The 27943-nt window shown below is 51.3% G+C and overlaps 1 protein-coding gene across 3 annotated transcripts; it reads left to right on the top strand.

Annotated features, from left to right (window-relative positions):
* Window positions 1–311: 311 nt before the first annotated feature.
* TMEM268 (transmembrane protein 268) lies at window positions 312–27403 on the top strand. Of its 3 annotated transcripts, none has more exons than XM_044265053.1 (9): window positions 312–343; window positions 5657–5844; window positions 10564–10673; window positions 13095–13202; window positions 14502–14651; window positions 18158–18268; window positions 20270–20350; window positions 21239–21424; window positions 24634–27403. In XM_044265053.1, the coding sequence occupies exons 1-9, from the start codon at window positions 327–329 to the stop codon at window positions 24811–24813; spliced, it is 1131 nt and encodes a 376-aa protein (XP_044120988.1). In that variant the 5' UTR covers window positions 312–326; the 3' UTR covers window positions 24814–27403. The 3 variants fall into 3 exon arrangements, with proteins under 3 accessions (XP_044120988.1, XP_044120990.1, XP_044120989.1); XM_044265055.1 differs by lacking the exon at window positions 312–343 and adding an exon at window positions 1020–1069; XM_044265054.1 differs by lacking the exon at window positions 312–343 and adding an exon at window positions 1292–1374.
* Window positions 27404–27943: the final 540 nt, after the last annotated feature.

The raw sequence follows: 27943 nt of genomic DNA, 5'->3' as shown, positions 1-27943 counted from the left end.
CTGGCCCCAAGCACTTCACCTCTGCCTCTGGCCGGGCCACAGCCAACTAAGTCTTGTGGCCTCAGAGGCCCCCAGCAATTTGGCAACATCTGTTGAAATTAAAAATGCATCCATTCTGACTCAGCAAGTCCACTTGTAGAAATGCAGGCTGTGGCACGTCCGCAGCCCTGTGGTGACCATCCTAGCAAGGCCAGGAAGCCAGCGGGAACCCCCATGTGTCCTCCGGGAAAGAGGGAGCCTTCCTACAATATTTGGAGGTTTATGGGCCCCCGAGAAGGGAGGCAGAGCCGAGTGTTCCATCACGAGGTGATGCCAGGGAACTCTCTATGGTGTTATATGCAAGGTCAGTGCTTTCCCAGGCGCGGCTGGCGGGAGGGCACCTCTCGCTGCAGACCTCTCGGAGTCCCAGTGGTACAGGTGGGGGCGGCAGCCAGTGCCGAGGGAGCAGCTCTCCTGTGACTGCGGCTGTGAACGCTGCATATAGACTGTCTCATGAGAGCTTTACACAGGCCCGTGAAATGATCTGTTGTGTCCACAACACGAAGACACCGCGAGGAGAGCTGCTTGGCCGGGGAGGATCTAGAAAGCGGGCGGAATTGGCTTGGAGCTCAGGTAGCCCGAACCCCCGGCACATGGTCTTCATCGTGATGCGCCTAGGATTTTTCATTCGAGAACAAGCCCCCGAGAAGTTTCTGGTCCCCAGACCGCCTCATCCGCCGGGTGCCCCGCCTGCGTTAGACCGGGGGGAGACCCCAGGTGTGGAGGCTCGGGAGAGGCGGCCCCGGGACCCGCGGGCCCGGAGGCGCGCACGCGGTCGGCGGGCCCGGAGGCGCTTCCCGGCGGGCGCCCGGCTGATGCAAGGGAGCAGGTTTCCCTCTGGGCCCCAGCAGCCCGGCGGGCGGCCCCTCCCGGTGGGGTGACGGCGCGGGCGGCCCGGCCGGGGGCGGGACCCGGGAGCGCGGCAGGCGGGGCGGGCGCGGGCGCCGGAGGCTGCGGCGCGGAGGGGCTGCAGCGGCCCCGACCTTCCGCGTCCCCGGGCGGCGGCGGCGGCGGCGGCGGCGGCGCGGCGGTGAGTGTGCGCGGCTCGGGGCGCGCGCCCGGGTGGCTGCGCGGGCGCGGGCGGCTGCGAGCCCAGATTGGAGCGACGCGGCCGCCTGGGCGTCCTCTCCCGGCCCGCGGTCGGCGGCGCGGGCGAGGCCGGGCTCTCCGGGCGCCTGGGGCTGCGTTCCCGCGCGTGTCGGGCGTGGGAGCGGCTCTGCGGCGGCTCGCGGCGGCTCCCGGCGGCCCGGAGCCCGGGCCGGGGGCGGGGATTTCCGGGGAGAAGGAGAGACCTGGGCAGCCGACCCCGGAGAGGACTTGAAGGCACAGATCCGGGTGAGACAGCTGCCCAAGGCCAAGGCCGGGGCCAGGTGTGGTAGCACATCCTGGCCCTAGTGAACCCTGTACCGCTCAGACTCCATCCTGGGCTGGCTCTTTGACCTTGGATAGTTCACTTTCATTTCTGGGTCTTACTTTCCTCATCTGCAAAATGGAGAGCTAGGTCCTATTGTCTTTCAAGGCTTTTCCACCCCAAAACTTCCGTGACAGGCCCTCTTATGGCCTTTTGTTGGGGCTTTCCAATTTAACAAGAACAAAACCTGATCTGTGAAAACTGTAAGCTATTTCTCGCTCCCTTTCGCACGTCCATCCCAAGGAGGCACACGGTTCCTGGGGAGACCAGGCATTCTGTCTCCAGAAATGGAGACCTTTGTTCAGTGACTTAAGGATATCTTCCTTTGCAGGGGCTCACCAGCTAATTAAAAAAGAAGCATGACTGGAAGTTCTGGTTAAAATGCAGAATCAGCAAAGGAAACTAAGGAAACCAGGGAGTGGATGACCAGTTAGTTGCAGGAGCCTCAAGGCTGTGTTCACTTGCTGGCTCTGCCTCCGCCCTGGTGTCTGGCTCTGTCTCCCCAGTTCGCCTAGGGCTGGTGCAGGGCTGAGCAGAATGGCAGGCCCAGGACACACGGGAAGGTGATGGGGTCCACTAGTGCCCAAGGCTGGTGTTTGCCAGCCCCCTTTCCCCCCTCTACAGCTTCCAGGCTGGACTAAAGGCTGCAGGGTGAGTGCAGAGGGCCCTCACTGGGCCCATCCTGGCCTCTAGTCTGTACCTGTCTCTGCTTGGCAGTCCCTTCTCTCACCTCCACCTTTGCAAAACCTTTCTCCCACCCCAAGCTACCGCCCGCTTTCTCTGACTGCCTTGTTTGGTCATTGTCTCTTTTTTCTCTTTCTCTGAGTTCATCTTTATTTATTTATTTATTTGACAGAGAGAGAGAGAGAGAGAGAGATCGATCACAAGTAGGCAGAGAGGCAGGCAGAGAGAGAGGAGGAAGCGGGCTCCCTGCTGAGCAGAGAGCCCTGTGAGGGCTTGATCCCAGGACCCTGAGATCATGACCTGAGTTGGAGGCAGAGGCTTTAACCCACTGAGCCACCCAGGGGCCCCTCTCTGAGTTCATCTTTCCCACCAGCTGGGATTCTCGGCAAGGGAAAGCTAACCGAGGACTTTAGCTTTAATTTTTGGTGTTTGAGTTGAGGTCGCACAGGGCCTGACACCTCAAGGTTCTTAGGGAATGTTTGTGGAGTAAAAATAGAGACGGCTGTATTCCTTGGGTGATTCCTATTTGCCCCTGCTCTGATTTCCTATCAAATCAGATTCGAATTCCTATCTGTACTGCTCTGAGTGACGTATGTGCCTGAACTCCTTTAGCCTCAGTTACCATATTATCTCCTTTCACATGTAATGAAACTGAGGCAGGGAGAGTGAAGTGACACGCTCCAGGTGACACAGGTGGGAAATGGCAGGACCCTAGGGGTACTTTTTAACTATTATTTAACTATTACTCGTTATTTCAGATGAATGAATGAATTCTGATTGAGACTTTGCAGGAGGCTAATTGGGCCAGCTGGGGTGCTGGAATTTCTCCTCCAAGGCAATGTCTCCTTGTGGGATTTTGCAACTATGGGAAACTTTCCGGGGGTGGGGGTGGGGGGCTCTCTGGACAGCTACAGCCTGTGGGTGGTTCGTCCTGCCTGGAGGAGGGAGTGTGGGCTGCTGGGTCCCACAGGCCTCTCTCAGACTCCAGCGCAGCTTCTCTGGGCTGGCTGCAGGCTGTTAGCTCTGACATCCCTGAGATGTCTGGGAAAAATGAGTTTTCTTGTCTGGGAAATGGGCCCAAGGATTCTTGTTTGATGTTGGGCCCAGGAGGTGACCAGAGGAGGCAGAGAAGGGCTTCAGAGATTGTTGAGATTGTCAGTGCTGGGCTCACTTCCTTGGGCTGTTGTTGTTGCTTTTAGGCTTCTTGGGGGAGGGGTGGAGGGTTTGCAAACTAAGAGGAAGGAAGTGAGGGGTGGTGTAATTGACCAGTTAATGCTCAGTAGTGTTTGGGAATCCCTGCTGCCCGCTGGCTGGGCTAGGGGAGGGGGAAGATGCAATCTCAGAAGTCAGTAGAAGTTTGCCCCAATCACCACCTTTTTTCTTTTTTTCTTTTTTTTAAAGGTGAATTAAAGAACAGACTCAGAGACAGCCAGGCCTGGGTCCTAAGGCTCAGAGCCTAGGAATTATGGGCTTGGACTCTGGAGTCAGATGGTTCCCCTCTGGGCCCTATAGCTTCCAGCCACCCCACCGTGGGCAGGTTTCTTTACATCTTTGCCTCTCAGTTTTCTCTCCTTCTTAGGCAAGAGGCCTGTTGAGTGAGCAGAATCCTGGATGTCATTCCTGGGCAGCTGGGCTGGGTGGGATTCCCTGAAGCCTGGTTACAGGGAAGGACAGCAAGTCTCAGGGAGGAAGTAAATACCTTGCACAGAGCGTGTGCCTGAGCCGGGCTTCAGACCCAGCCTCTTTGGTGTTCAAGTCCTTGTTTTTTCATAATATTTTGTTGCTTTTTGGCCTCAGCCCGGTACAGGGCAAGTGTGTGATACTTGTTAGTCGGTGTGTGATACTTGTTAGTCAGTGGTTCATACTTGGTTGGTGGAGGGGGCTCCCAAATGATCTCCTGAGAGCTTAAAGTCACAGCTGGCTTGAGGTGCCTGCAGCCTGGTGGGTCACACAGGTCCCTGCGTAGGAAGCTGCCCCCTTATCTGGTGGAATGTTTTGCTGTCGCCATCTTGAACTTGTCATTTTTGAACCAGGGACCCCACATTTTCATTATGCACTGGACCCCATAAATTATGTAGCTGGTCCTTTTTAAAAGACAGAGACATGTAGGGCGGTTGGGGGTATGGGAGTTAGGCTCCCCTTTTTAGGGGACCTGCGCCATGGCGGTCAGCCCTCGGGCCAGCTTGGAACCAAGCAGACATGGGTTGACTGGATGCTTATTTTCACCAGCATCAAGAACCATGGCAGCAAAACCCAATTCCGCTGGACTTTTCACCAAGACGGTTAGCCAGGCCGGAGTGTCAACCTAGGGACTCAGGCCTGGTTTTCCTTGGTGGTGGGTAATTCTCAAGGTCCCAAGTGGACACATAGCTGAAAGAATGAGAGGGCAGGCTCCAGTCAGAGTGTGTGGCACTGGAAACTCTGCTTTGGTGTCAAGAAAATCCCCATGAAGGACATTTCTGCTTTACTGATAAAAGTGCCTTAGGCTCATGATCACGCCGCTGTGCTGTCCCTGACCCAGCTCCCAGGGCTTTGGAAAAGGCATTTCCCAGATCTCTCGGAGCTAGATGCCAGGAAGATGCATTGCTTTCCTCACCGTCCTGTTTCTTGTCTCCTTATAGAGAATGGGAACTGCTACTGCTCGACTGACAGTATTTCTCTTTTAGCTTTGGCCACCTGGAAGCTCAAACCCAAGTTCTTGGCTCAGGCATGGCAACTGCACCAAACCTCTGAACACCACCAATGAGAACTAGTAGTTGTGGGATGGCTCCTTTGTTCCAGATGCCCTTGTCTATTCCCACTGATTCTTCGGAGCAGCCTTGTGGGGAAGATACCAGTGTTTAAGGATAGGGAGCTAAATCTCCTGGAGGCTACACCACTTGCCCAAGTTTAGGAAACTAGTAGATGGTGTAAGTGTTGTTTACATCGATTAGCCCGAACCTGGAGCCCATGCTCTTCAGCATAGACATCTGTTGCCTCTGCTAGGGACCCTGATCCCCTCATTATGTGGGTATTTTTTGTTCTTCATGGTTGTTATTACTATTATTTTTTTGTAAACTATATTTCCCTCCATCCTGATTTTTTTTTTTTTTTTCATTTGTATTTTGTGATGACTTCTGGGAAGCTATTTGAGATCCTTTGAATAAACAAGGCTTTCCATGATGGATATACTGGTGCTGTGCCTGGCTGCCTGGGGTGCCTGGGTGCTGTCAGTAAGGGAACAGAAATCCAAGATGCCTGGGAGTAGGGCATGCTCAGGTCATAAGCTCCTGGTAAGTGCCTGGTTGTGTCTGAGCTGGAGAAGACACAAGACCAGAGGGAAGTTTTCAGTTCTCCCTTGGAGGAGGGTTTTATTTCTTTCTCTTCACTCCTGAGAATACCCCTCAGCATGACTGGAAAGAGCAAAGTCAGGGGAATGATTCTTGGTGGCTCTCTCTGGCCTTGGGATGACTTTGGCTTTGGAGAGGCCATGGAGCCCAGCCTGCCCAGTCCTGAAGTTCTTTCTTGTGCTATTTTCTGAAGGCAGGCGAAGCTGCATTGGCTGCTCCAGAATGAACCACAGCTCCAAGAAGGGGAAGTAGAGCCCAGCTGGCTCTCTGCTATGGCCTGTGAACCACAGATGGGCCCCAGCGGGGCAGCCAGCCCATTGCCTGCCTCCTCCCCTGGCTGGAGTGCCTTGCCTGGAGGGAGTCCTCCAGGCTGGGGCCAAGGTAAGGTCATGACTCTTTTTCCCCAACCCCTCTCCCAGGATGCTGGAGATGGACTCACATATCATGATGGAAGGGAGAGGAGTAGAGAGCAGTAGAGAGTAGAGAAGGACCTTTAGCTAGGGGTGGACATTTACAGGCCAGTCTGTCATTTCTACCCATTCTGTCTATCCTCATCTTGGAGACCAAGTCTCCATCACCTTCTGCTTGGACCTCTGCCACCGTATCTTCCTAGCTGATCTCTCCTCCTTGCCTCTTTCATTTATGTGGCCATTAGAGAGCCCTTTTAAAAATGCAGAACAGACCCTGTTACTTTCTGCTTCAGTGTTTCCCACGGGACTTAGTGTGAAGATCTGTTTATCAACAGCTTGCAAGTCCTGTGTTAGTGGTTCTTGCTCCCCTGTTCTCCGTTCCTGGCATGCAGTCCTGCCTCAGGGCCTTTGCATCTGCTCTTTCTTCTGGTTGTTATGCTCTTTTCTTGCCTCCTTTCCTCTGATTAATTTCTAGTCCTGCTTCAGAGCTCAGTTCAGATATCCCTTCCATGGGGAATCCTAAGTCAGGACTCCCTGATATATTCCTGTTGCTCCCCATAGTGCTTATCCTAGTCTGTAATTAAGTAATGACCTGTGTCATAAAGTGTTGAATGTCCAGCTTCCCCACTAGAATGTCAACTCCATGAGGGCAGGGGCTCTGAGTTGCCTTGCCCAACCCTGCATCTGTAGTACCTAGCACAGGCTCGGACCATTGTAGGTGCTCAGTAAGTATTTTGTTGAGTGAGCAGAATGAATGGGCGGCTAGGTGGAGGCATTTTAAATTGTGACTGGTTAGGTTACTCAGACAATTTAAAACTTCTTAAAAACAAGGGTTTCTTTCTTTCTTTTTTTCTTTTTTAAAGGTTTTATTTATTTATTTGACAGAGAGAGAGTGAGAGACAAGTGTGAAAGGGAACACAAGCAGGGAGAGTGGCAGAGGGAGAAGCAGGCTCCCCACTGAGCAGGGAGCCAGATGTGGGGCTTGATCCCAGGACCCTGGGATCATGACCTGAGCCAAAGATAGATGCTTAATGACTGAGACACCCAGGGTTTCTTTTACTACTACTGGTATTGAGAAAGCAGTTTACACACCCACATGCACACACACACATGCACACACACCAGTAGAATGAAATGGGGTGAAATAATATTCCTTTAGAACTTGGAAGACATTGCTCCCCTGGTTTTTGGCAAAGGAGCTCCTTTGGAGGAAATTGCTCCCTGTCCCCACCCCCCCGCCCCACATGCGTGAACACTTGTGCAAGTGCCTACTTCTTTGGTAGCTTTTCAAGTTCTTGTTCTTATCTAGGTGTAAAAAAAAAAAATATCTCTAAGTGGAGACTTGCTGTTCCCACTCTAAGGAACAGATGAGAGAGATTATTGCTATGAATCCAGGAACTTGGTTCGAAAGGCAAACAAAGACACTGCAAGAAGTCGGCATTGCTGGGCCGGGCACTGTCCTCGGGGTGCACAGAGCCAGGCTGGGGGAGCAGCTGATGTTCCGTAGGCCTGCTGCCCTGGTCCGTGTGGGTTTTCTCTTCTGTGCTGTGAGATGCAGAGCTAGTCTGTGGTCCTGCCTGGCCTGCCTGCCTGTCTTTTGGGCACTGCCTTGGATCCAGCTGCTTCCCTTTCTCACTTTCATTTCCCTGGTAACTTTGGGCAGGTCTGTTCGTCAGAGGCTCTGTTCCCTTTTCCGTGGTAATGGTTTCCATCTTTGAGGGCTCTCGGAGGATGGGATGAGATTGGGACCCTGAAACCCAAGCCCAGTGCCATGTGTGGGCTCGACATCTGGAAGCTGGTCGTACTTCATCTGATTCTGTCTTCTTACAGCCTTATTTCCTTTTTGTCCAGTTTCTCTCATTTGCTTCTTTTTAAATCTAATTTTATAATTTTATCTCGTCTCATTTTACCTCTATGAAGTCACCTTAAATCCTTCCTGGAGCAGGTGGAGGAGGGTCAGGAGAAATACAGCTAAATCCATTTGGGGGTGGGGGGCAGGTGTGTGTGTGTTTGCTTTATGGCAACTTTTGAGTCCTGACAAGCTTGCTTTTGAATGGGCAACAATAGTGGCCAGTTGTGTTGTGCCCGCCTTTATTTTCATCCTCTTACTTCTCTGTAAAGCTCTCTGAGGTGGATATGACCCCCCTCCAAGTGAGGAAGCCGGCCAGGGATTTAGGTCACTTCTTCAAGGCTCCTCTGTGAGCAAGAGGCTGGGCCACACTTTGCATCCTAAAGCTCTCTAGCTTTTGCTTCCCCCACCTTGCCACCTTGCCTCCACACCCCTCACCTCTTGCAAAGACCTTGGGAAAGCCAGTAAGGTTCTTTTTGGCGGGGGTGGGGGGGGGTCGGGTCCGAATATCCTGTCACCCTTGAGCTCCTAGGCGATAACCCAGAACATAAAAAAAAGAACCCTGTGGGGTTGGGGACCAGAGTTCTGTCCTGTCAATTCATTTATACATCAAACATTTATTTATTGCCTACTCAGCTCAGGGGATTCAGTGATGAGCAGAACCAGTGTGGGAGTACATAGTCTGGTGGGGAAGATAGATTTTACTCAACTAATTAAATAAATATGTAAGCAAATAATTGCAAATATATGTACTTATCCTTGATGAGAAGAGCCATTCTGAGTAGGTTTAGTAGGACTTGACCTGTTAAGGATAGTGTTGGGGCAGACTCCCTGAGGAAGTAGCTAATGAGTTGGGATGCCCATGATGAGTAGGATTTAACTGTGTGAAGTCCAATGGAAGTGTTCCAGGGAAAGGGAACAGCATATGCAAAGGCCCTGGGGCAGGAGAGAACAGTCCGTGTTCCAAGAACAAAGGAGGCTGGTGTAGTGTGACAGAACTGACTGGCCTGGGGTGAGTTTAGCAGGAGGTTGTTTCCCTTAAGGGTTGGGAGAGTGTATTGAGGAGGTTAAAGCTACTGAAAGTTTTCCTTAGAGGACTGATGTCTTCCAGTTCGCAGGGTGGCCATTGTGTGGAGAGTAGGAGGAGTGTAGGCCGGAGGAGTGGCCGGAGGAGTGGGTGTAGAGACACCAACGAGGAGGCCACCACAAGGGCACAACGGAGAGTGAAGGTAGCCTGGCCCAGGCTTGTGTTGGACATGCCAAGAGGTGTTCTGTTGGCCCAGCTGGGAGGGCCCAGAGAGGGGCTGCGTGAAGGAGTAGAGAGAGTGCGTGGGCCAGGAATTCCCAGGTGGGTAGGACTAGTTATTTGGCTTTGAAGACTCAGGGATTGCCCAGAGCTAGCCTCTGAGGTGACAGATTTGGGCCGGCAGCTAACATACTTCTGGTTTGATCTCTTCTGTGCTGCTTTATCTTCCGAGCCGTGCCCACAGAAAACCTGCCAGCAGATCCAGTCCCCAGCCTTGCAAGGCCGAACACTGGCATCCCCGGCCCCATGGCTGCTGACCTGAAGGGCGGCTCTCGGGGCCTCATGCTGGGGTGGAAGGAGATCTCGATCCTCCTGTCCAGAGTCTCTGCACTCAGAATGGAAGGTAGATGTGGCTTCATTCCATGGCCAGTCCTCCGTGGGCCTGAGGGGGTTTCAGTCCAGAGCTTTTGCCCCAGCTGGCCTCGTTGGTCTGGCCTCCTCGCCGCTGGCCTCCTTGCATCCTCGCAGTCCTGCGGGAGCGTTTAGATAGCTGTTGTGACTAGGCTGGGCTAATGTGTGGTGTGTTCCTTGAGGTCAGACTTAATTCAGTCGGTGCTTTTGAAATGTTGAGTGCGTTGCAGACACCCTGGGGACGGGTTACCAGTAAATTAGTTCTGTGGTGTTGGATCCCCAGAGTGGGTTTTTGCCACCACAGAGTGGCTCGCAAAACACAGATCCATCTTCTTATGGTTCTGGAGGTCGGAAGCGCGACCGGCGTTGCCGAGCCCCAGGCCTGGGGTCAGCGTGTCGGCAAGGAGGCTCTCCTTCAGGAGCCCCGGGGATAGCCTGTTTCCTGTTCTGGCTTCTAGAATCCGCACAGCTCCTCAACCCGTGAACCGTCCTCCACCTCCAGACCAGTGGTGGTCCATCTCCAGGCTTTTCTTCTCCCCATCACACGCCTCCCGACCTTTCCCTTTTTAAAGAGCCTCTGATGATCTCAGGCTCACCCAGACAGTCCAGGAGGATCTCCCTACTTTAGGCCAGCTGATGAGCAACCCTAACTCCATCTGTAACCTTCATTCTCCTTTGCCGTGTGAGGGAACGTATTTCACAAGCTCTGGAGAGTACGGCGGGGACATCTTTGGGGGCTCCTTGTTCTGCCGGCCTCAGTCAGACGGAGCCCACTGGGCGTGTCATATTGGGGTGAGCTTCCTTTGCAGTGATCATATAAATGTCTGATACACCACCTTCTCCAGTAGTTAGTTGTTCAGTCCCTGTTTAAGTCTCTTTCGTGATGGGGAGCTCACTACCTCCAGTTCTTTGTGTGGACAGCTCCCATTCTCGGCAAGTTCTTCCTTCTGTGGTCTTGCCTTGTGTCTGGATTGCCTCCACGCTCTGGTCCCAGTTCTGCCTTCGCAGGGGTCTCAAGTTCAGTGCTTCCCACAGAGGGACTCGGGGACCGCCATGATGTCCCTCCTTGCCATGAGAAGGGCCTCACGGCCAGAGGAGGTGATGCCATCAGGCTCTGGGCTCATGCACAGTAGTTCTCACCCAGCCAGGTCTGCTTTCAGGTCTGCTTTCTGGTCTGCTTTCAGAGCTCCACAATGGCCAGGTCCTCACGGTTCTCCGGATCGACAACACCTGTGCACCCATCTCCTTCGATCTGGGCGCCGCCGAGGAGCAGCTGCAGACCTGGGGCATTCAGGTGCGTGCTGCTTTTCTTGAGAGCCTCTGCCGTTTTCCCTTCCTTTTCTTCTCCCGCCTGTCTGCCCGTCCATCTGTCCTTTCAGCCAGTTGTTCACAAAATATTGCTCAACACTGACTCTGTGCTCCGTAGGATGGGGCAGCTAAGGAATATGTATGAGAAGGGTCTCCTCCTCCCCGATACCTCACTTAAGGGATACGTGTTTTGGGGCACCCATCCTTTGCCAGGCACTGAGCTGGGCCCTGGGTACCATGGGGGTGACCAGGACCCCACGCCTGTGCTCGCACTGTTCACGGAGCCCAGCGCAGGATATGGCCTCGCGCCGGGTAAATCAGGACAGTGGGATCTGTCCCGTGCCAGGCAGAGGACCATCCAAGGTGCTGAAGCCATTCACAGGAGAAAACGATGAACTCATCTGGGGGAGCCCTGGTTTGGAAAGCGTCACGGAGGAACAGATACTTGATCTGGGGTCTTGAAGGAAAAATAGAGGAGTTTGCTGGGTAGACAGGAGGAAGGGCATTTCTGGAGAGGGAACGGTCTATTGCATTGTCTATTGGGAGTGGTGTCTATTCAAAGGAAAGTTGCCTGAACTCATTAGATGGTAATGCTGTGCTTTCAAGCATAGTGATTTGAGACATAGGCTTCTCAGACCCATAGGTCTGGGTGCAGATCCAGTTCTTCTGCTTCCTGCCTGTGTTACTTTCAGCAGGTGACTTAACTTTTCTGAGTGGCTGTTCCATCCTTTATAAAACGAGGGCCATATTCATCCCTATTACATAGGGTTTTAGTGAAGAGGAAGGAAAATACTGCTTGAGGGATAGTTGCACTGTCTCTGGAACGTAGTACATGTTCTGTACATTGTAGGTGTCGCTGTTGTTACAAAGTAGCCCGAGGTGCGGTGTCTGTCTTCCTGGTCACTAGGCCATCCCCTGCACCACCTAGGGAGGACTGGTTGTGGAGGGGAAAGATACACTGTTGATTTGACCCTGAAGATTTTAAAGTTTACTTCTTTCAAACTGAATTGCACTTGTGTTTCAATAACATCTTCTCACTTAAAGGGAAACTTTCCAATTGACCGTACTAACTGCAGATCAGCAACAGTGGCTGGTTTATCACCCCCTAGTCCCTTCCAGCCTTTGTCCAAAAGAACATTTTTCTTAAACCGTTGTCTGTAGATGGGGTTTTCTTTTCGTTTATTTTTTCTTTTCTTTTCTTTTTTTTTTTTTTTAAGTTTTTATTCATTTATTTGACAGAGAGAGATGTGAGAGGGAGCAAAAAGCAGGGGGAATGGGAGAGGGGGAAGCAGGTCCCCCACTGAGCCGGGAGCCTGATGCGGGGCTGGATTCCAGGACACTGGGACCATGACCTGAGCGGAAGGCAGACATCCAATGACTGAGCCACCCGGCTGCTCCCCAGATGGGGTTTTTTTTTTTTGAACTGGGGAACAGTTTATGTATTATTCTACCATGTTTCTAAATATCATCTTTAATGGTTAAGTTCTGTTTTCTTAAGCAGTCCACTTTTTTTTTTTTTTAAAGATTTTATTTATTTATTTGACCAACAGAGATCACAAGCAGGCAGAGAGGCAGGTAGAGAGAGGAGGAAGCAGGCTCCCCGCCGAGAAGAGAGCCCGATGCGGGGCTCGATCCCAGGACCCTAGGATCATGACCTGAGCCGAAGGCAGAGGCTTTAACCCGCTGAGCCACCCAGGCGCCCCAAAGCAGTCCACTCTTGTAGGGCCTTTGTGTGCTGTGCCATCTTTTCAGGGGCTGGGGGGGCAGGAAGATGGGAGTTTTCAGTACTGTGGGCTGTATACACACACCTATTGAAGTAGCACATAACCGCTGGAGTAGGCAGAACAAAGGTTCCCCCCCAAGGTCCTATGTATATGCACATTTATAACATATATGTTAGCACTGTAAATGTGGCATGTTATTTAATATGCAAGCCCCTCCCCCACAACGTGGATATTCTTATTGTCCTCATTTTGCAGAAGAGGAGCCTGAAGCTCAGAGAAGTGGGGTTCCTTGCTCCAGGTCACATGGCCCATGAATAGAAGGGCCAAATTTCTGACCCAGACTCATGACTCCAGGGTCTGTGCCTTAACCTAAGCTATCATGGTTCTGCCGCGAGGTCCTGAGCCTTGGGCTGCAGGATCCCCCCAGGCTGTCCTCTTGGATCTTGAGTTGCCCCACCTCCCCATTGGCGCCCAGCCTTCCCTGAGCTGAGGGCAGCATCCTGTGATTGCCATTCTGAGTGCTCTGAGCTCCTCGTTCTGCCTTTTGGGCTAGCCTGGCCTGTGCCTGATCCCCCTTCCACCTGACAGTCACATGAACTGGAAATGACTTGCTTGCATGCAGGAAGGGGGTGGGAGTGGTTCTCTGTGGCTGATTGGTCTCTCTCCGTCATATGGACAAGCAGGTCCCTGCCGACCAGTACAGGAGCTTGGCCGAAAGCGCCCTCTTGGAGCCCCAAGTGAGAAGATACATCATCTACAACTCTAGGCCCATGCGGCTGGCCTTCGCTGTGGTAAGGGGGGAGGGGGCAGCATGCCGACCCTGCTGCGGTGCCCTGTGGCGTGTTCCAGAGCTCGCTGGTGTGGGCAAGGGGCTTGGGGCTGGTGGTCCAGCTGCCTGAGGTATGGCAGGACGCACGGACCTGGATGTGGTGTAAGGAAATCAGTGGGAGAGGATCGTAACCAGATCCTCGTGTGAAGGACGGGAGGCCGAGCTTACTGAGGCCAGAGTTTGGGACTGACAGTCAGAGGGACTGAGCCCAGTGAGACTTTGGGCTCAGAGTCTGGCTTTGGTTAAGACTTGTCTTCTCCTTGGGACTTGGTTCCCCCATCTGTTCAGCTGATAGGTCCATTTCAGCTCTGATCGTACATACAGGAGTGTGTAGAAGTCTCTATATGTATGTGTGCATGTATGTCTGCACATGAAGACACACGCATAGAAACCTCCTATCTGCCTATAGCTCTGCAGACACACACACACACACACACACACACACACAGAGGTACAAAGAGCAGAGCCAGCATTTGAACCCAGGCAGTCTGATTTCAGCATCTGTGCTCTTAACCACTCCGATCTGCCACTAACTACTCTGTGCTCTTGACTCCCATGTCTGCTGCTAGGGAAGGGAAAGGAATGGCCCCTGGCATGTGATCATTTTCTAACAAGTGCTAGGCTGTTCCACACATTGTCTGATGAACCCTTACAACAACCTGTGAAGCAGTTATTATCCCCATTTTACAGATGAGGAGATTGAGGCTCAGAGCATTGTTCTTTTTTTTTTTTTTTAAGATTTTATTTATTTGACAGAGAGAGACAGCGAGAGAGGGAACACAAGCAGTGGGAGAAGGAGAGGGAGAAGCAGGCTTCCCACTGAGCAGGGACCCCGATGGGGCTCGATGCCCGGACCCTGAGATCATGACCTGAGCTGAAGGCAGATACTTATCACACTGAGCCACCCAAGCGCCTCCAGAGCATTGTTAATAACTTGTCCGAGGCCACGCGTAGTGGTTGAAGGATCAGTGTGGGTTTCCGACTCAAATTATCTCCCAGGACTCCATCCTGCTTCTACTTTATTTCAAATCAGGGTAAGCAGGGATTCAGAGGAGCTTTCCTGACCCCTCGCCTCTACTGTTGCTATGGACAAGGAACAAGGGCTCCACCTCACAGACCCCAATCTGTCCCTTCCTGGCCCTGTGGGCCCTTGGTCTCTGAGGAGGGCGTGGGATGTGTCCCAAAGGTGTCTCCCTGTGAACGGAGCGGCTTCATTCGACCACTGGATTCCTGATCGTGCTCTTTCTCCGGTTTCTCGCAGGTTTTCTATGTGGTGGTGTGGGCCAACATCTACTCCACTAGCCAGATGTTTGCCCTGGGGAACCACTGGGTGGGTGTGCTCCTCGTGACCCTGCTCGCCATGAGCCTGACCCTGACCCTCGTGCTCATCTTCGAGAGACACCAGAAGAAGGTGAGCTGTTGGGAGAGCCCAGCCATGCACCCTCCGGAAAGGGCTTGCCGGCAGGAGAATCCCAATTCCCACCTTTCTCTTCTCCTTGCCTCGGTGAATTTCTCCAACCATGACAATTCATGCAGGCCCTTGTGCCCAGTGAGTGAAAGAAATGACATCACATGTGTGACTAATTCCTCTCTGTTTTTCCTTGTCTAATCTCTGGAGGCTGTTTTTCTGGAAGCAGGCTGTGGTTTGAGAGCATCTGGGGCGGGGGAAGAGGGCACTTTGGGTTCACTGAGCCCTTTGATGCTAAGAATGGCCAAGCTGGCATTCAAGGCCAGGGCACTTAGATCCCAGGCCATGTTCTCGGTCAGTATCCTGCGGCATTGGCGATCTGCAGATGGCTGCCATCTCCAATGACCAGAAACACAGTGGCTTAAAACAACACAATGTGTTATCTTAGACTTCTGTACTTCAGGGATTTGTCCTTTCTGGAACCTCTAGGGGAGAATGTACTTCCTGCCTCTTTCAGCTGCTGGAGTTCCCTCTCCATTCTCTGGCTTAGCACTCCTTTGTCCATCTTCAAAGCCCAAAATGGTGGGTCTAGCTCCCCCCACATCTTTGACTCTGAGTCCTTGGGCTCCTTCTTCCACTTTTAAGGCCTCTTGTGATTACACTGAGCTGCCAGGATTATCTGGGACAATCTCCCTTTTTTAAGGTCAGCGAGTTAGCAACGTTATTTCTATCTATGACCTCAATTTCCCTTTTGCCGTGTTAACGTGAGTTGGTCACACGTTCTGGGGAGTAGGACTCAGGCACTTCTGGGGGCCATCACTCTGCCTGCCACACACCACTGCCTTTCCAGCTGATTGAGAAGCTCCCCCGGCTCCAGGCATGGAGTTGGACTCGGAGATCCGTGCCTGCCTGACTCAGGAGGAGAGGGACGCTGGGAAGTGTGGTCAGAGTTCGGGGTATGAATTACGTTTAGTTCCTGTGCTCACAGGGACAGCTAGGAACTTTATGGCTTAATCATCCTGAAAAGATCTTTGTTGGGCTTTGCAACAAGGCTGACGAAATGATGCTGCCCTTGGGCTCTGTTGCAGTTTTCATGGCTCTTGTGCTGGGCATATAAAAAATAAATTAAACTGGCCGTGCCTGCAGCGAGAAACTTCTCTTGGCGAGGGGAAGAAGTAAAGCATCCTGCCTTAGCCAGAGCAAGGGAGCCACGTGGCACCTGTCAGGGGCTTCAAGGAGGCAGTGCAGAGAATGCCCTCAGTGGCTGTTTTGTGGCCTCTTCTGTGCCTGCCTTGTTCACTGGTACTCACGGCACCGAGACGAAGAGGACCCCGTGTCTTTACTCAGAGGGGCAGCATGGAGGTCCTGGGAATGTGGTGGCCCTCCTGTCATCCGTGTTTTCTCGTTCAGGGAACCCAAGGAGGTTCTTTCACTCCCAATAATGACCACCATTTAATGAGCACCTACTATGTGCTCTGTGCTTGGCATTTGCTACCTATGGCTGCCAGCAGATTTGCCTCTGCCGTTGGCTACCTCTGCAAGCTGGGGTAAGTTACTGACCCTTTGGGGCCTTAGTTTCTTTGTCTGTGTAATGGGATAGTAATCGTAGCTCCCACAGGGCGCCCATGTGGTAGTGCATGTGACTCTTGATCTCATGGTTGTGAGTTCAAACCCCACTTTGGGCGTAGAACTTATATTTTAAAAAAAGTGGCTCCCCATCAGGTTTTTTGGGAAAATTAAGTGACTTAATATGTGCCAAGTACTTACAATCATGCCTGGTATAATGGAAATACTCAGTAAGTACTAACTGTTAGGATTATTGACTCTGTTTGCCAGTGGGGAAGCCACTGCGTGGAGAGGCTCGGTACCCAGTCTGTGGTCACACGGGCTTCTGGCTCTTGCCTCAGCTTGAGGATTTCTTCCTCCTCGGATCCCTCATCACTTGGACCTTTCAGCGCCCCGCTTCCTGACCACCATTGTCCTGCTTCCTGTCCTGCTTGTACCGTAGCATCCTTGAGAGCCCAAGCATTTTGGATACACTGCCTTGTTTTCCCCTTGTTGGGGGGTCATGAGCCCTTCTCAGGGTTGGAAGGTCCGTGAAGGCCTGCAAGACCCTGCCTTGAATCATGGACAGTAAAAGCACGTTGCTAAAGCATGTGGGAAGTTGTGGCCAACAAGGGACTGGGGAAAATGGTATCTTCGACTCAGTATCAGCATCAAACTGATGTCAGGAGCTGACGGGCATTGGCTGTTCGTTTTTCCAGGCGTTCTATGTGGGTTGGCTCATTTCATCCTTATCGTGAGGGTGTTTTTCTCCCCTTTTGGAGATGAGGAGATGGAGACAGAGAAGTGGGGGGTAATTCGGCCAAGGTTATCAGGCGGCGAGAGGCAGAGCCAGGGTCAGGGTCTGAACTCCCACAGGCGCAGGATTCAGAAAGGGCGTGCAGCCCTTGCTAAGTCTCCAGGTGAAACAGAATATACTAACCCCTTGTTTTCATAGTCTTGGCATCCCTGGAAGATTCACTCTGTTTTAGATCCATTTAAAAGATAAAAACACTGTAGGTTTCCATGTCAAACGGAGCTGGGTTGGCCGCTCAGAATTGTTAAGTAGATTTACCTGTGTTTACATGCGGTGGGGAGCGTGGAGTCTGGGTCGAGTGGGAGACTGTTCTTCTGAGTGCAGGATTGTCTCTTATGGGCCATGGTCTTCAGTGGAAGGCAGCCCTGGTCCCTGTCCCTAAGTGCCAGCATTGCTCTTCCCATCCCTGTGACAACCACAGGGCCTTCTTGCATTCTCAAAAGCTCCCTACAGGGGTCCTGCCCTCCTAGGGACCTGAAATGTCCATGATGGGGTCATAATCTGTTGAGTCTCTAAATCCTTATGGGGTCTCTACTTCAAACCATTTGGGTCCGGACACCGTTCCTCCTCTCCCTCCTCCCCACCTTGGCCTGTTTAGTGAACATCTACTTAGTCTACTAGATCTCTGGTGTCTGGTTGGTTTGGGTAGGAAAAAAGGGGATGGATTCCCGGAGTCTCCTTCCGAGGGCCAGGCACTGTGCTCAGTGCTTTGGAAAGTGGGTGCTTTATTTACATTAAATAAGCAGCTTTCAAACCCACCCCCACCCTCCCGCTGCAGAGATCTCTGTCAGCATACTGGACTGTGTCCTGGGCACGGGGTTAAGTGCTTCACACACAGTCAAGTTCAAGCTCACCACGTTCCCAGGAGTCAGGGACACTCTTTCTCCGTATTCTGCAACTGAGGAAAGCAAGACTTGGGGAAGGAGCATAACTTGTCCAGGGCCACACAGCTGGGAATTAACAGGGCTGGGCTTCAACCCAGGGCTGTCTGACACTATGGAATTTATTTATAGGGGATATGATGCATAGATCTCAAAGGTCAGGACTGCCCCATGGTGTCTAGAGGCAGTACAGTGTGAGTATTGCTCTGGACCCTAGAGCTCCCCAGCAGTGTGGAGATCCGACCACGAGACCCGTGTTTGTCTTACAGGCCAACAACAACACGGACCTTAGGCTGGCGGCTGCCAACGGAGCCCTCCTGCGACACCGGGTGCTGCTGGGGGTGACGGACACAGTGGAAGGCTGCCAGAGCGTGATTCAGGTACAGTGTCTAAGAGTGACCTCGGCTTGGAGACCTGCGTTAGGGCTGGCTTGATGGGGAGAGGGGGCCTCCGGATTCCCCCGTCTGCATGGTATCTTGGAGTCTGCTAATGAGACAAGTGTGGGCAGCCCTTCCCTTCCGCCCTGCTCCAGCGTTTCTTCCCAGAGGCCCATCTCTGGGTGGTGACCCACAGCCTAGAAGCTGCACAGAGCAGGGCTGGAAGGGGGCTTGGAGATCGTCTAAGCCACGCTCCTCATTCAGCATTTATTCAGGTGACAGAGGGGACCTCCTCTGGGCCAGGCCCTTCGGTGAGCCCTCAGGGGCCCACGCAAGGTTCTTGGAGAGGCAGGTCAGACCCTGAGGCTTTGTCCACCTGGCTTGGTCATTTTTTGGGTTCAAGTGCCCTGGGAATATCTTAAGTGACAAGTATGAGGTCACACAGGGGTTCTGGCACATAGCTGGGGTCCAGGTCTCCTGACCCTGGCTGGCCTCTACCCAGTAGGATTGCTGGATCTCAGTGCCACATCCATGTTCTCACTGGTCCCCCTCTTCTGCTCGGAGCCCAGGGGTGGGCGTGTGGGCGGGATCTGGGAACAAGCTCCTTGTGCACGTGACCTCCTCATCCTACAAATAGTTATCAATGTGCCAGGCTCTGTTCTAGGTCCTGAGGCTGCAGCAGAGCACAGACAGGTGTGGATCCCTGTGTTATGGGGTCTAGCACACCTGAGATGGTGTAGGGCAGAAGGGGATCTTGCCTGACCCCCTGTGTGTGCGTGTGCATGCGTGTGTTGAGCTCAATGATGTCACAAGATTTCTGGTAATTCAAGTGTGACATCATAGACTGGGAGCTCCTGGAATCTGGGGGTCCTTTGAGTCTCATTTGTTCCCGAATCCCTTTTATGGATTGTCACACCGAAGTGCCTTGGCATGTGTTAGCTGAACACACGGATGGATGGATGACTAATGTACAGGCATATCCTTGAAAATAATTGGGGCTATCTGTCAAAATAAATAACTGAAGAAATAACTTCAGTTTCAAAGTAGTGTCTTAGGATGAGCTAATAGGATATCTTGGATTTTCGTTCACTGTATCCGGGATGGGGAGGGGTGTGGATGGTCTGAGGGGTGAGTCATGATGAAACGAGAGTAGCCACGGACTGAGAGCCCCTGACCCAAGCTCATGGGTGGTTGGAAGTCAATGACGTCACCTGCCCCACCTTATATGTGCTTGGAAGATTTCATGATAAAAAACCAAAAAGAAATCTGTTTTACAAAGCTTCCCTTGGGGCTGAGATAATGAGAGAGACTAGTCAGCAAGAGGGGTGTTACCCTGGGTCCCATGGGTCTGTCACTGGGAGGAGGGAGGTCGGGGATCCGGAGGAAGTGGTGGGTGGCTGGAGGCGGGAGGCGTGGGCCACCAGTGTCTCACAGAACTTCCGTGGTGATGTGATGTGGTGTGGAGGCTTTGGGCCTGGGTGCGTTTCTCCTGACCTTCTGGAGACTGTTGAGGTTGAGGGGGAAGGAGAGGTAATGGTAGGTAAAAATTTATCCCACTCCCCTCCTCCCAGAGCACCCAGGTTGGATCTCCTTCCTTGAGCCTTGAGTCATCACTTAGGGCCGGGGTGCCCCTAAGGATGAAGGTTGTAGCCCCAGATGAATGCACGATGTCCAGGATGATCTGGCATCTCTTGGGGTGCTCAGAGACTTGGAGCAAATGGAGTGGCGGCCATCTTGAACAGGGTTTGACATTTTCCAAATGCCCATGCGAGGCCTTTTTCTCCCAGCCCTATAAAGGAGTCCCTGCTATACATGAGACTCTGGGAGAGAGCAGAGAGGCGTGGTCCCACCAGAGACTGGCATAGATTTGCTCATCCACAAAAGGGTGGACCTCGGGTGAGGAGGCAGGAGGTGGAGGATAGTGTCAGGGATGGAGAGTTCAAGGTCGGGCAGTTCAAGGTCAGGCTGGCTCTGAGCCTCCGCCATTGTGGCTTCTCTCCCCAGCTCTGGTTTGTCTACTTCGACCTGGAGGACTGTGTGCAGTTTTTGTGTGACCACATTCAAGAGATGAAGATGAGCCAGGAGGTAAGATACATAAGTTAAAAACAAAAATAATCCTGGAGGCCAAATTGTGCAGATTGTATTTCCCTAAGGTTAGACGAATATCTAAGGAACCGTTACTTGGAAGGAAGAATGCCTACATGGAATCAGTGGTCGTTTCTGCCTCGGGAATTGTTGCTTCTTAACTGGATTTTAGTTAGCCTCCTTTTCAACTAATTGCAGTTTCTACATTTCCTAGCGTGTGCATATATTTATTGACAGCATAATAATTAATAACTAATATAAAGATAACAAATAATAAAGATTCTGGCAGAGGGAAATACCAGGTAGTTAGATGACTTGCCCGTGTTTGAAATGCCTTCTACCATTTATGATCACGGTGCTGTTGCTCTGATCCCACACACAAGGACACTGAAGCTCTGACAAGTCCTGCGGCCCCCACCGAAGGCAGCCACAGGGCTGGTTGGTGACTTCAGGATTGGAGCACAGACCTCCTGTCTCCGAGTCCCGGGCTCCTTCCCTGGGATCAGCCTTTCCCTGGGCCCTGCAAGGGCTGTCCTGAGTCTTGAGGTCAGGATTGTGGTTTAGCCTGATCCCAGCCCGTTCGTCCCTGTATGGTTTTGGGGAAGGCCTTTGAGCTGTGCTTTGCTCATTGGCAGGGACCCATGAACCAGGCTGCTTTGAAGAGCAAATGAGAGCATGGAAGGGAGAGTGTTTTGAAAGTTCGTAGAGACCGTAGAGAATCTTGAGGGCGGTTATCTGATTTCTTGAATGTGGCTCAGTTCCAGATTGTCCTGAGTCTGTACATGGCTCCATCCGTCCTCTGTGGGTCTGCAGCGCAGGGAGTGACTCAGCCTCCGACACCCCACCCGTTGGGACACCATGCACATCCCCTCTCTCTTTCTTTTGCAGTCCTTGCTGAGAAGCAGATTGAGCCAGCTGTGTGTTGTCATGGAAACTGGGGTGAGCCCCGAGACAGGGGAGGGGCCCGAGAACCTGCTGGAGGAAGCGCCTCTCCTGCCCAGCGGCCCTCATCCCCAGGAGCCACCCCTTATGCAGACTGAGCTTCGCCAGCTTGTTCCTGAGGCGGAGCCGGAGGTAGGGGCCGCCTGGGATGCTCGGGGCCACCTTCCTTCCCTGGGTATCTGTGTGGAGTCCGTGTGGGGCCTCAAATTGTGAATCTCAGAGAACATGACTTTGCTGAGTCGGTAGGGGTAACACAAATCTTCTAGCCTACGAGTTATCAGTATTTTTTTTTTTCCTTACTCTAGCACTTTAAAAATAGTTTATAGGAATCACTTTCTACTTCTTGGTCTTTTTCCCACATTTCTAAATACCTTGGATATTCTTTTTGGTAGTTCCACGGGATGTCTAGTTGCATGTTGATGGGTCATAACCTACTGAGCCATAAACGTGCTCATGAATATTTGGGTCATTTTTAAAAATCTGTCTTTCAATCAGTCTGTCATCTATCCATCCACCTACTTAAATTGCAGTTGGGTATGTAAATCTTATATGCATTTCTGTTGAATCCCAGTGCCCCCAGCCCCAGAGTTCTGTCAGGTCCTGCCACCCAACTCTGTTGGGTATGACCAAGTGCTGGTAGACCAGAGATCTGATTTTTTTTTTTTTTTTTTTTTTAGCTCATGTCCTCCATGAGGACAGACCCACTATCTGGGAAACATACACCAAGGGGTACCCTCAGGCATTCTGTGATGGAGGGATGCACTTGCATTTCCTTTTCAGGCAATAGATTTGGACTAAAGGCCCAAACCAGCCCAGACTTTCCCTTTTGCCTTGGTGGGCCCCTAGGGCGTCCAGCAAATGGGACTCCTCAAAAGAGAAAGTGATAAATATATTAATCTCTTCACTTGAATCCCATTGACTTTATTTTAACTTTCATTTTATTGACTTAATTTATTTTTTAAAAGATTTTATTTATTTACTTGGGAGAGAGAGATCGAGCACACGAACGGTGGGGAGGGGCAGTGGGAAAGCAACACACAGACTCCATGCAGAGCAGGAGTGTGGGACTTGATCCCAGGACCCTGAGATCAGGACCTGAGCCAAATCAGGCACCACCCAGGTGCACCCCACGCCCCCTGACTTTTTTTTAAAGAGCAGAAAAGATTGATAAGGTCATATACTTTGCTGTGGCATGCCTGGGTTTATAGGACATAGCCTGTTAAATCTGATGGGTTTTTTAAATTATTTTTTCCAAATTTATTCAAAGCAATGATAATACGATATCCTGTCATGAATATTGAGTGTGTGTGCACATGTTTTTAAAGTAGCTTCCCCCTGTAACTTATGTAAGGAAAATATAATCAGTGCCCAGGTCTCAGCATGGGCCAGACAGACCGTCATATTTCAAAAGGAAACCAGCCTGTGTGAAAGACAGAGAAGTAGTTATCCTTACCTCTTACATCCTAACAGATTTCTTATGCATAAAATCCTTCAACGTACCTTCCTGGGTATGGATTATTTTTCCTTCTTCCTGCTGGGTAAAATAAGATTCCAAGAGGTCAGCTGACCTGCCCAAGGTCAGAGAGCAAGGGAGAAGGTAGCCAAGCCCCAAACAAAAGCCAGCCCTGCGAATTCTAAGTACAGTTTTCTTGCCGCAGTTCTTTGCCTCTGATGCTCTTGATTTTAGACAAGATTGGCCAGGAGACCAGTCTGAGTTAGGGAGTGGTGGACTCCTTGGGGTTTTCAGTATTTTTCTAGCACCAAGGATGACTTAAAGGAACCAGCAACCCTACAGAGGGAGGTGGAGTTTCTGCTTTCTAGAACACTGATAACGATGGTGATATTGGCGACATTGAGCACGAGGCGGGAGGCTTTTTATTGATTAGTTCCTTTAATCCTTCCTCCAGCTAAACCAGCTGGATGCTGTGATTTTCTCTCTTCGACTGTTGAAGAAAAGGGCTCAGCAAGGGGAGGTGACTTGTCAGGGTCTGTTAGAAGGTACCAGGCAGAAATGGCCACTTTGATTCAGAAATCCTGACTCCCTTGACATGAACAGCCTGATGTGACCCGCACCTTACTTTATTACTTTCACACTGGACTCAGGGATTGTGAAACACGCTTAGCGCCCGGCCGACGGGACCGGAGCATTTCCTGTGGGGTCCCAGGTGCCAGTCCAACAAATAGAACTTTAGAGATCAAATGTGTTAATAAGAGCATGCATTAAATCCAATTTAAAAACTTTTTTTCTTTTTACTTTTTTTTTTTTTTCAATCACAGTAAAATATACATAATAGAAAATTTGCCACCGTAACGTTCCTAAATGTACAATTCAGGGTACATTTGCATACATTTGCATACATTTGCCTTGTTTTGTGAGCATCTGCATCAAACATCTCTGGAAACTTCATCTCCCCAGACTGAAACTGCCTACCCAGGAAACACAGACTCCCCCATTTCCTCTTCCCCCAGCCCCTGGAAAGCACATTCTACCTTCTGTCTCTCTGAATGGATGACTACCTGTTTCATATAAGTAGACTCATAGATACAATATTTGTCTTTCTTGTGATAAATCTCTGCTTTTTAAAAGCAAACTCTAAGTACAGTGGGAGTGCTTGTCCCAAGAAACCCAGCAGGTGCCTGGGATAAATTGAAGGACCTGCCATCCTGGGGATGATTCCCTCACCCCACCCCCATTTGCTAAGGATTTTCTTCAAATGCATCACTTTGACCTCGTGCACTTTGTAGTCCCGCGGTCATCTGAAGCTGGGAACAGTGCACACGTGCGTGTGATTGGTTGGTATAAATCAGCGGTCACTTCTTTTTTTTTTTTTAATTTTAAAGATTTTATTTATTTATTTGACAGACAGAGATCACAAGTAGGCAGAGGCAGGCAGAGAGAGAGAGAGAGAGAGAGAGGAAGAGGAGCAGGTTCCCTGCTGAGCAGAGAGCCTGATGCGGGGCTCGATCCCAAAACCTGGGATCATGACCTGAGCCTAAGGCAGAGGCTTTAACCCACGGAGCCACCCAGGCGCCCCCAGCGGTCACTTCTTTAGTGCTTTGAGGCTCCATAGCTTTTTTGTGTTTATTCTTACTGCCTTTGAGCAGTGAGGTCACCCATTTTGGAGGTGAGGAAGCTGAGACTGCAGGCACCCCACGGGGTGAGTAGCGGAGCTGGGGTCCAGACCATTCCCGGCGTCTCCTAAGAGCTGCAGGTGAGGACCTGACAGGGTTCTTCCCAATGAGCATCACTGCTGCTCCGGGGCGGTGAGGACCACTTGGCTTTCTCCTTGTGCATTAGATGCTTCTCGGCGGCCCTCACTCTGTTCCTCTGCCTCTTCCAGGAGATGGCCCAGCAGCTGCTGGCGGTTTTTGGTGGCTACTACATCCGGCTCCTGGTGACCTCGCAACTCCCCCAGGCCGTGGGGACACGACACACAGACTCTGCGAGGATTCCCTGCCCCTGCCAGCTCATAGAAGCCCATATCCTGGGCCCTGGGTGCTGCCCCTTTCTGGCCAGGTGACCTAAGGAGGAAGGCACCCAGCTTCCTGTGAGACCGAAGGTGAGACGTCTGGAAGGCTTGGAGCCCCAGCTGGCTGATGGCGAGCCCCAGGTGAGGAGAGAAGCATCTAGAAGCATCTAGAAGCATCTAGAAGCACTCTGAAGAGTGTCGCTCATGTCAGCAGCAAGGGTGTCATGCTCGCTCCAGGACTCTGCACAGAAGGGCCTGTTGACGTCCCAGGCTGACCCATGGCCTTTCCAGAAGCTGCTGGTTGCCAAGCTGGTACTCTTAGTGCTGTAGACGGAAGGCCACTCTCCCAGGCCTTTCATTTTTTGGAGAGCCCAGGAAATGTGAAGAGGGTCCCCACTGGGCCCACCATGCGTCTAAAGCTCAGTCTCCAATGATGCTCTTCCCATCCTCATCTACTTCATGTCAGATGGGGAAACTGAGCCTTGGAGAGGACTCTGCTCTTGGTAGCATTGCCTTGACCCTCTACGATGCCTAATCTGAAGGAAAGAAGTCAGTTCTCAGAATGTTCTCCACTTTCAAGTTTCTCCTGCCCTGTATTTTATGAAAAACAATGGTCCTGTGTTGTTTGCTACAGATGTCCAGGGGACAACAAAGAAGCCAGCAGCATGTGACTGATGACAGAACTCTTTGGAAAAGATCGATTCTGTCTGACTTGAGGGTGTGTTTTGTTTAAAGGCATGCATGCTTGTGGTTGTGGGTTTGTCCTTCAGGCCTAGAGCCACAGTCCTCTGTTTTCTGACACTAACACAGTCCTGGAATGAAGCACAAATCTGTCACTTTTGGTGTTCCATGAAGAGCTTGGGGGCTTCCAGGTTCTCTGCTCCTAAGTAAGTTTGAAGACCAACTAGTCCATAGGCCCAAATCCAAAGACCTGCCCTGGCATGGAAAGGTTCCCCAGCCTCCAGGACCCAGCCCTCATTTGTAGCTTTGGCTTCATCTCCCACAAAACTTCTTGCTAAGCTGAAACTCTTTCCTGGACTAACATACCTGTATTCTGTTGTGTCTTTTGAACTCCTATGCATGCTTCAAAGCCTAGCGTTACTTACCCCTCCTTCAGGAATCCTCTCAACATAGAGCATGCCCTGCTTCTCCTTTAAATTCTTGCCTCCTTTAAATTCTTAATGTAGCTGCTGCCTTTGTTGAGATTTTAGGTTATTCTGTTTTCCTATGCACATGTGTATTTTTCGAGCTAGAGTAAGCTCCTGAAGGACAAAGATCTCACCTTAGAGCTTTTTTGCGTGGCCCAGACCTGCTAAAGAAAAAAAAGATCCCATGGATCGAGTGCTTTGTCATCTCCATAGTAACATTTGCAGATTGGGCTCTCTACTCAATTGAATGATGAGGTTGGCACTGACTTAGGTTCTGGTTCCGGCTGACATTTCTAGCTGTCCTCAATTTACCCATCTCCATAAAAATGGGTAGATGGTGGACAGGTTGATGATCCTTAATTACCCTTCCAAAGCCAAAGTTCTGACTTCTTCTGTTGCAGTCTAGCCCTTGGCCTGTTATGTTTTAATCTACATGTAGAAGGTCCTCTAGCTTTGCATGACTGAGGTGGCCCAGACCTGATGGGCCTTTGGGCAGAACACACGCTTAGCGAGCAGGAGACCTGGGTTCTCATCCCGGATTGGCTGCTTCCTAGAAGCATGACCATTGGCTATATCACTGACCAAGGGCCCGTTTACTCCTTTACACGTGGATCTGGTGAACATGCATCATGTGGGGACTTGCTGTGTAAGAGACCAGTCTGACCATTTGCTTTTTTTGAACCAGAGAAGAGAAATCATGGACGTAGACCCACCCTGGGAAGGTGGCCATTGTAGACATTTCTCTTTAGAGATTTCTCTGAGGGCAGCTGTGCTCAGGCAATCGCGGTCCTTCTCACCTGTTGCAGAGGAGATGCGGGCTGGGAATGGGATCTGTTGAAGCCTGTCTTTATTGCTCTCCCATAAAACCCTGGTAAATATCCTAAGAGAGTAAAAATGTGTAAGTAAGAAGTAAGAAAGTAAGTAAGAAGAAAGTAAGTAAGAAGTAAGAAGAAATAAGAACAGAACAGCTGTTCTTCCAGTTCAAGGCTGACTTACAGACCCGCCTGGAGGGGTTCTTTCCTGCCTTTTCCTCTGCAGAGTGTCTTGTGGTCTCACCTGGTGGGCGGAGAATTCAGGTGTGTCCCCACGTACTTCCTTTGCATCTGCCCGCATCTGCCCCTTGGTTTCCTTGTTCAGAAAATCCTGTGATCTCTGGCTTGCCTCCTTCCCAGGGTTGTGTGAGCATCAGAATCCATAAATGGACGTGAGCTCCGTTTTAAGGCTGTGTGCCGAGGACAGGCACGGAGGCAGTGTGGGCGGTGCGGTGTCTCACCGGGGGAGCAGAGGGTGTGGCTCGGAGCCTGGATTCTAGACAGACTCAGATCCAGGTTCTGCCGCTTGGAGCAGCGTCCTTCCAGCCTTGGGTGTCACTCCTCGTGCGTGGAATGAGGATGTGTACCTCCGAGGCAGGGATTGTGAAGATTAAATGTAAAGTACTTGCAACTTTGAGTTGCAAGCCTGAGTAAGAGCACAATAAATTGTTGCTATCTGTATACCTATGTATATATTTTTAATCTCTCACTGTGTCTTGTAAACCATAGGTGCCCCAGCTGTATATTTATTGATGTACTAGGTCATTAACAGTTAATGTTTATTCGGTCTGCATCAGACCTCAATTACTCCAGCACCGTGGGGCGTGTTCACGTGAATAAAGCTTCTAGTCCAGTTTCTCTGAAAATTCAGTGGCGGGAGACAGTGTAGCAGCAAGCTGATGACTTCGGGCCACCTGCCCACCGTCTCTAATCCTCCCGTTCCTCCAGCTCCTCATCGGTAAGGGAGGGTGTGAGAACAGAGGGATTAACCTAGGTGTTGCTTGGGAAGTACAAGGTCTGGTCCGCAGTGTGGTTGCAAGCCAGGGCTCCGTCAGCGATCATGTTTCCCTGCCGCTGCTTCGTGCTCTTTGCTCCCCGTGTCTGCCAGAGCAGGCTCAGACCTACGTTGTTCAGCTCTGTGTCCTTTCCCATTCCGGTGTGCTTGTTCTATCGGTGACTGAGGGAGGGAAATCTCCAAATATAATGGTACATTGTTTGCCT

Source organism: Neovison vison, chromosome 9 (assembly GCF_020171115.1).
Source record: "Neovison vison isolate M4711 chromosome 9, ASM_NN_V1, whole genome shotgun sequence".
Classification (NCBI taxonomy): domain Eukaryota; kingdom Metazoa; phylum Chordata; class Mammalia; order Carnivora; family Mustelidae; genus Neogale; species Neogale vison.
This window is presented reverse-complemented; position numbering and strand designations above follow the sequence as displayed.

What these genes read in the sequence shown, in the direction of transcription:
- TMEM268 (XM_044265053.1), top strand. An exon ending in GCTGCCAGAGCGTGATTCAG is followed by an intron (nt 18,269 to 20,269) that starts GTACAGTGTCTA and finishes TTCTCTCCCCAG; the next exon opens with CTCTGGTTTGTCTACTTCGA. An exon ending in TTCCTGAGGCGGAGCCGGAG is followed by an intron (nt 21,425 to 24,633) that starts GTAGGGGCCGCC and finishes TGCCTCTTCCAG; the next exon opens with GAGATGGCCCAGCAGCTGCT.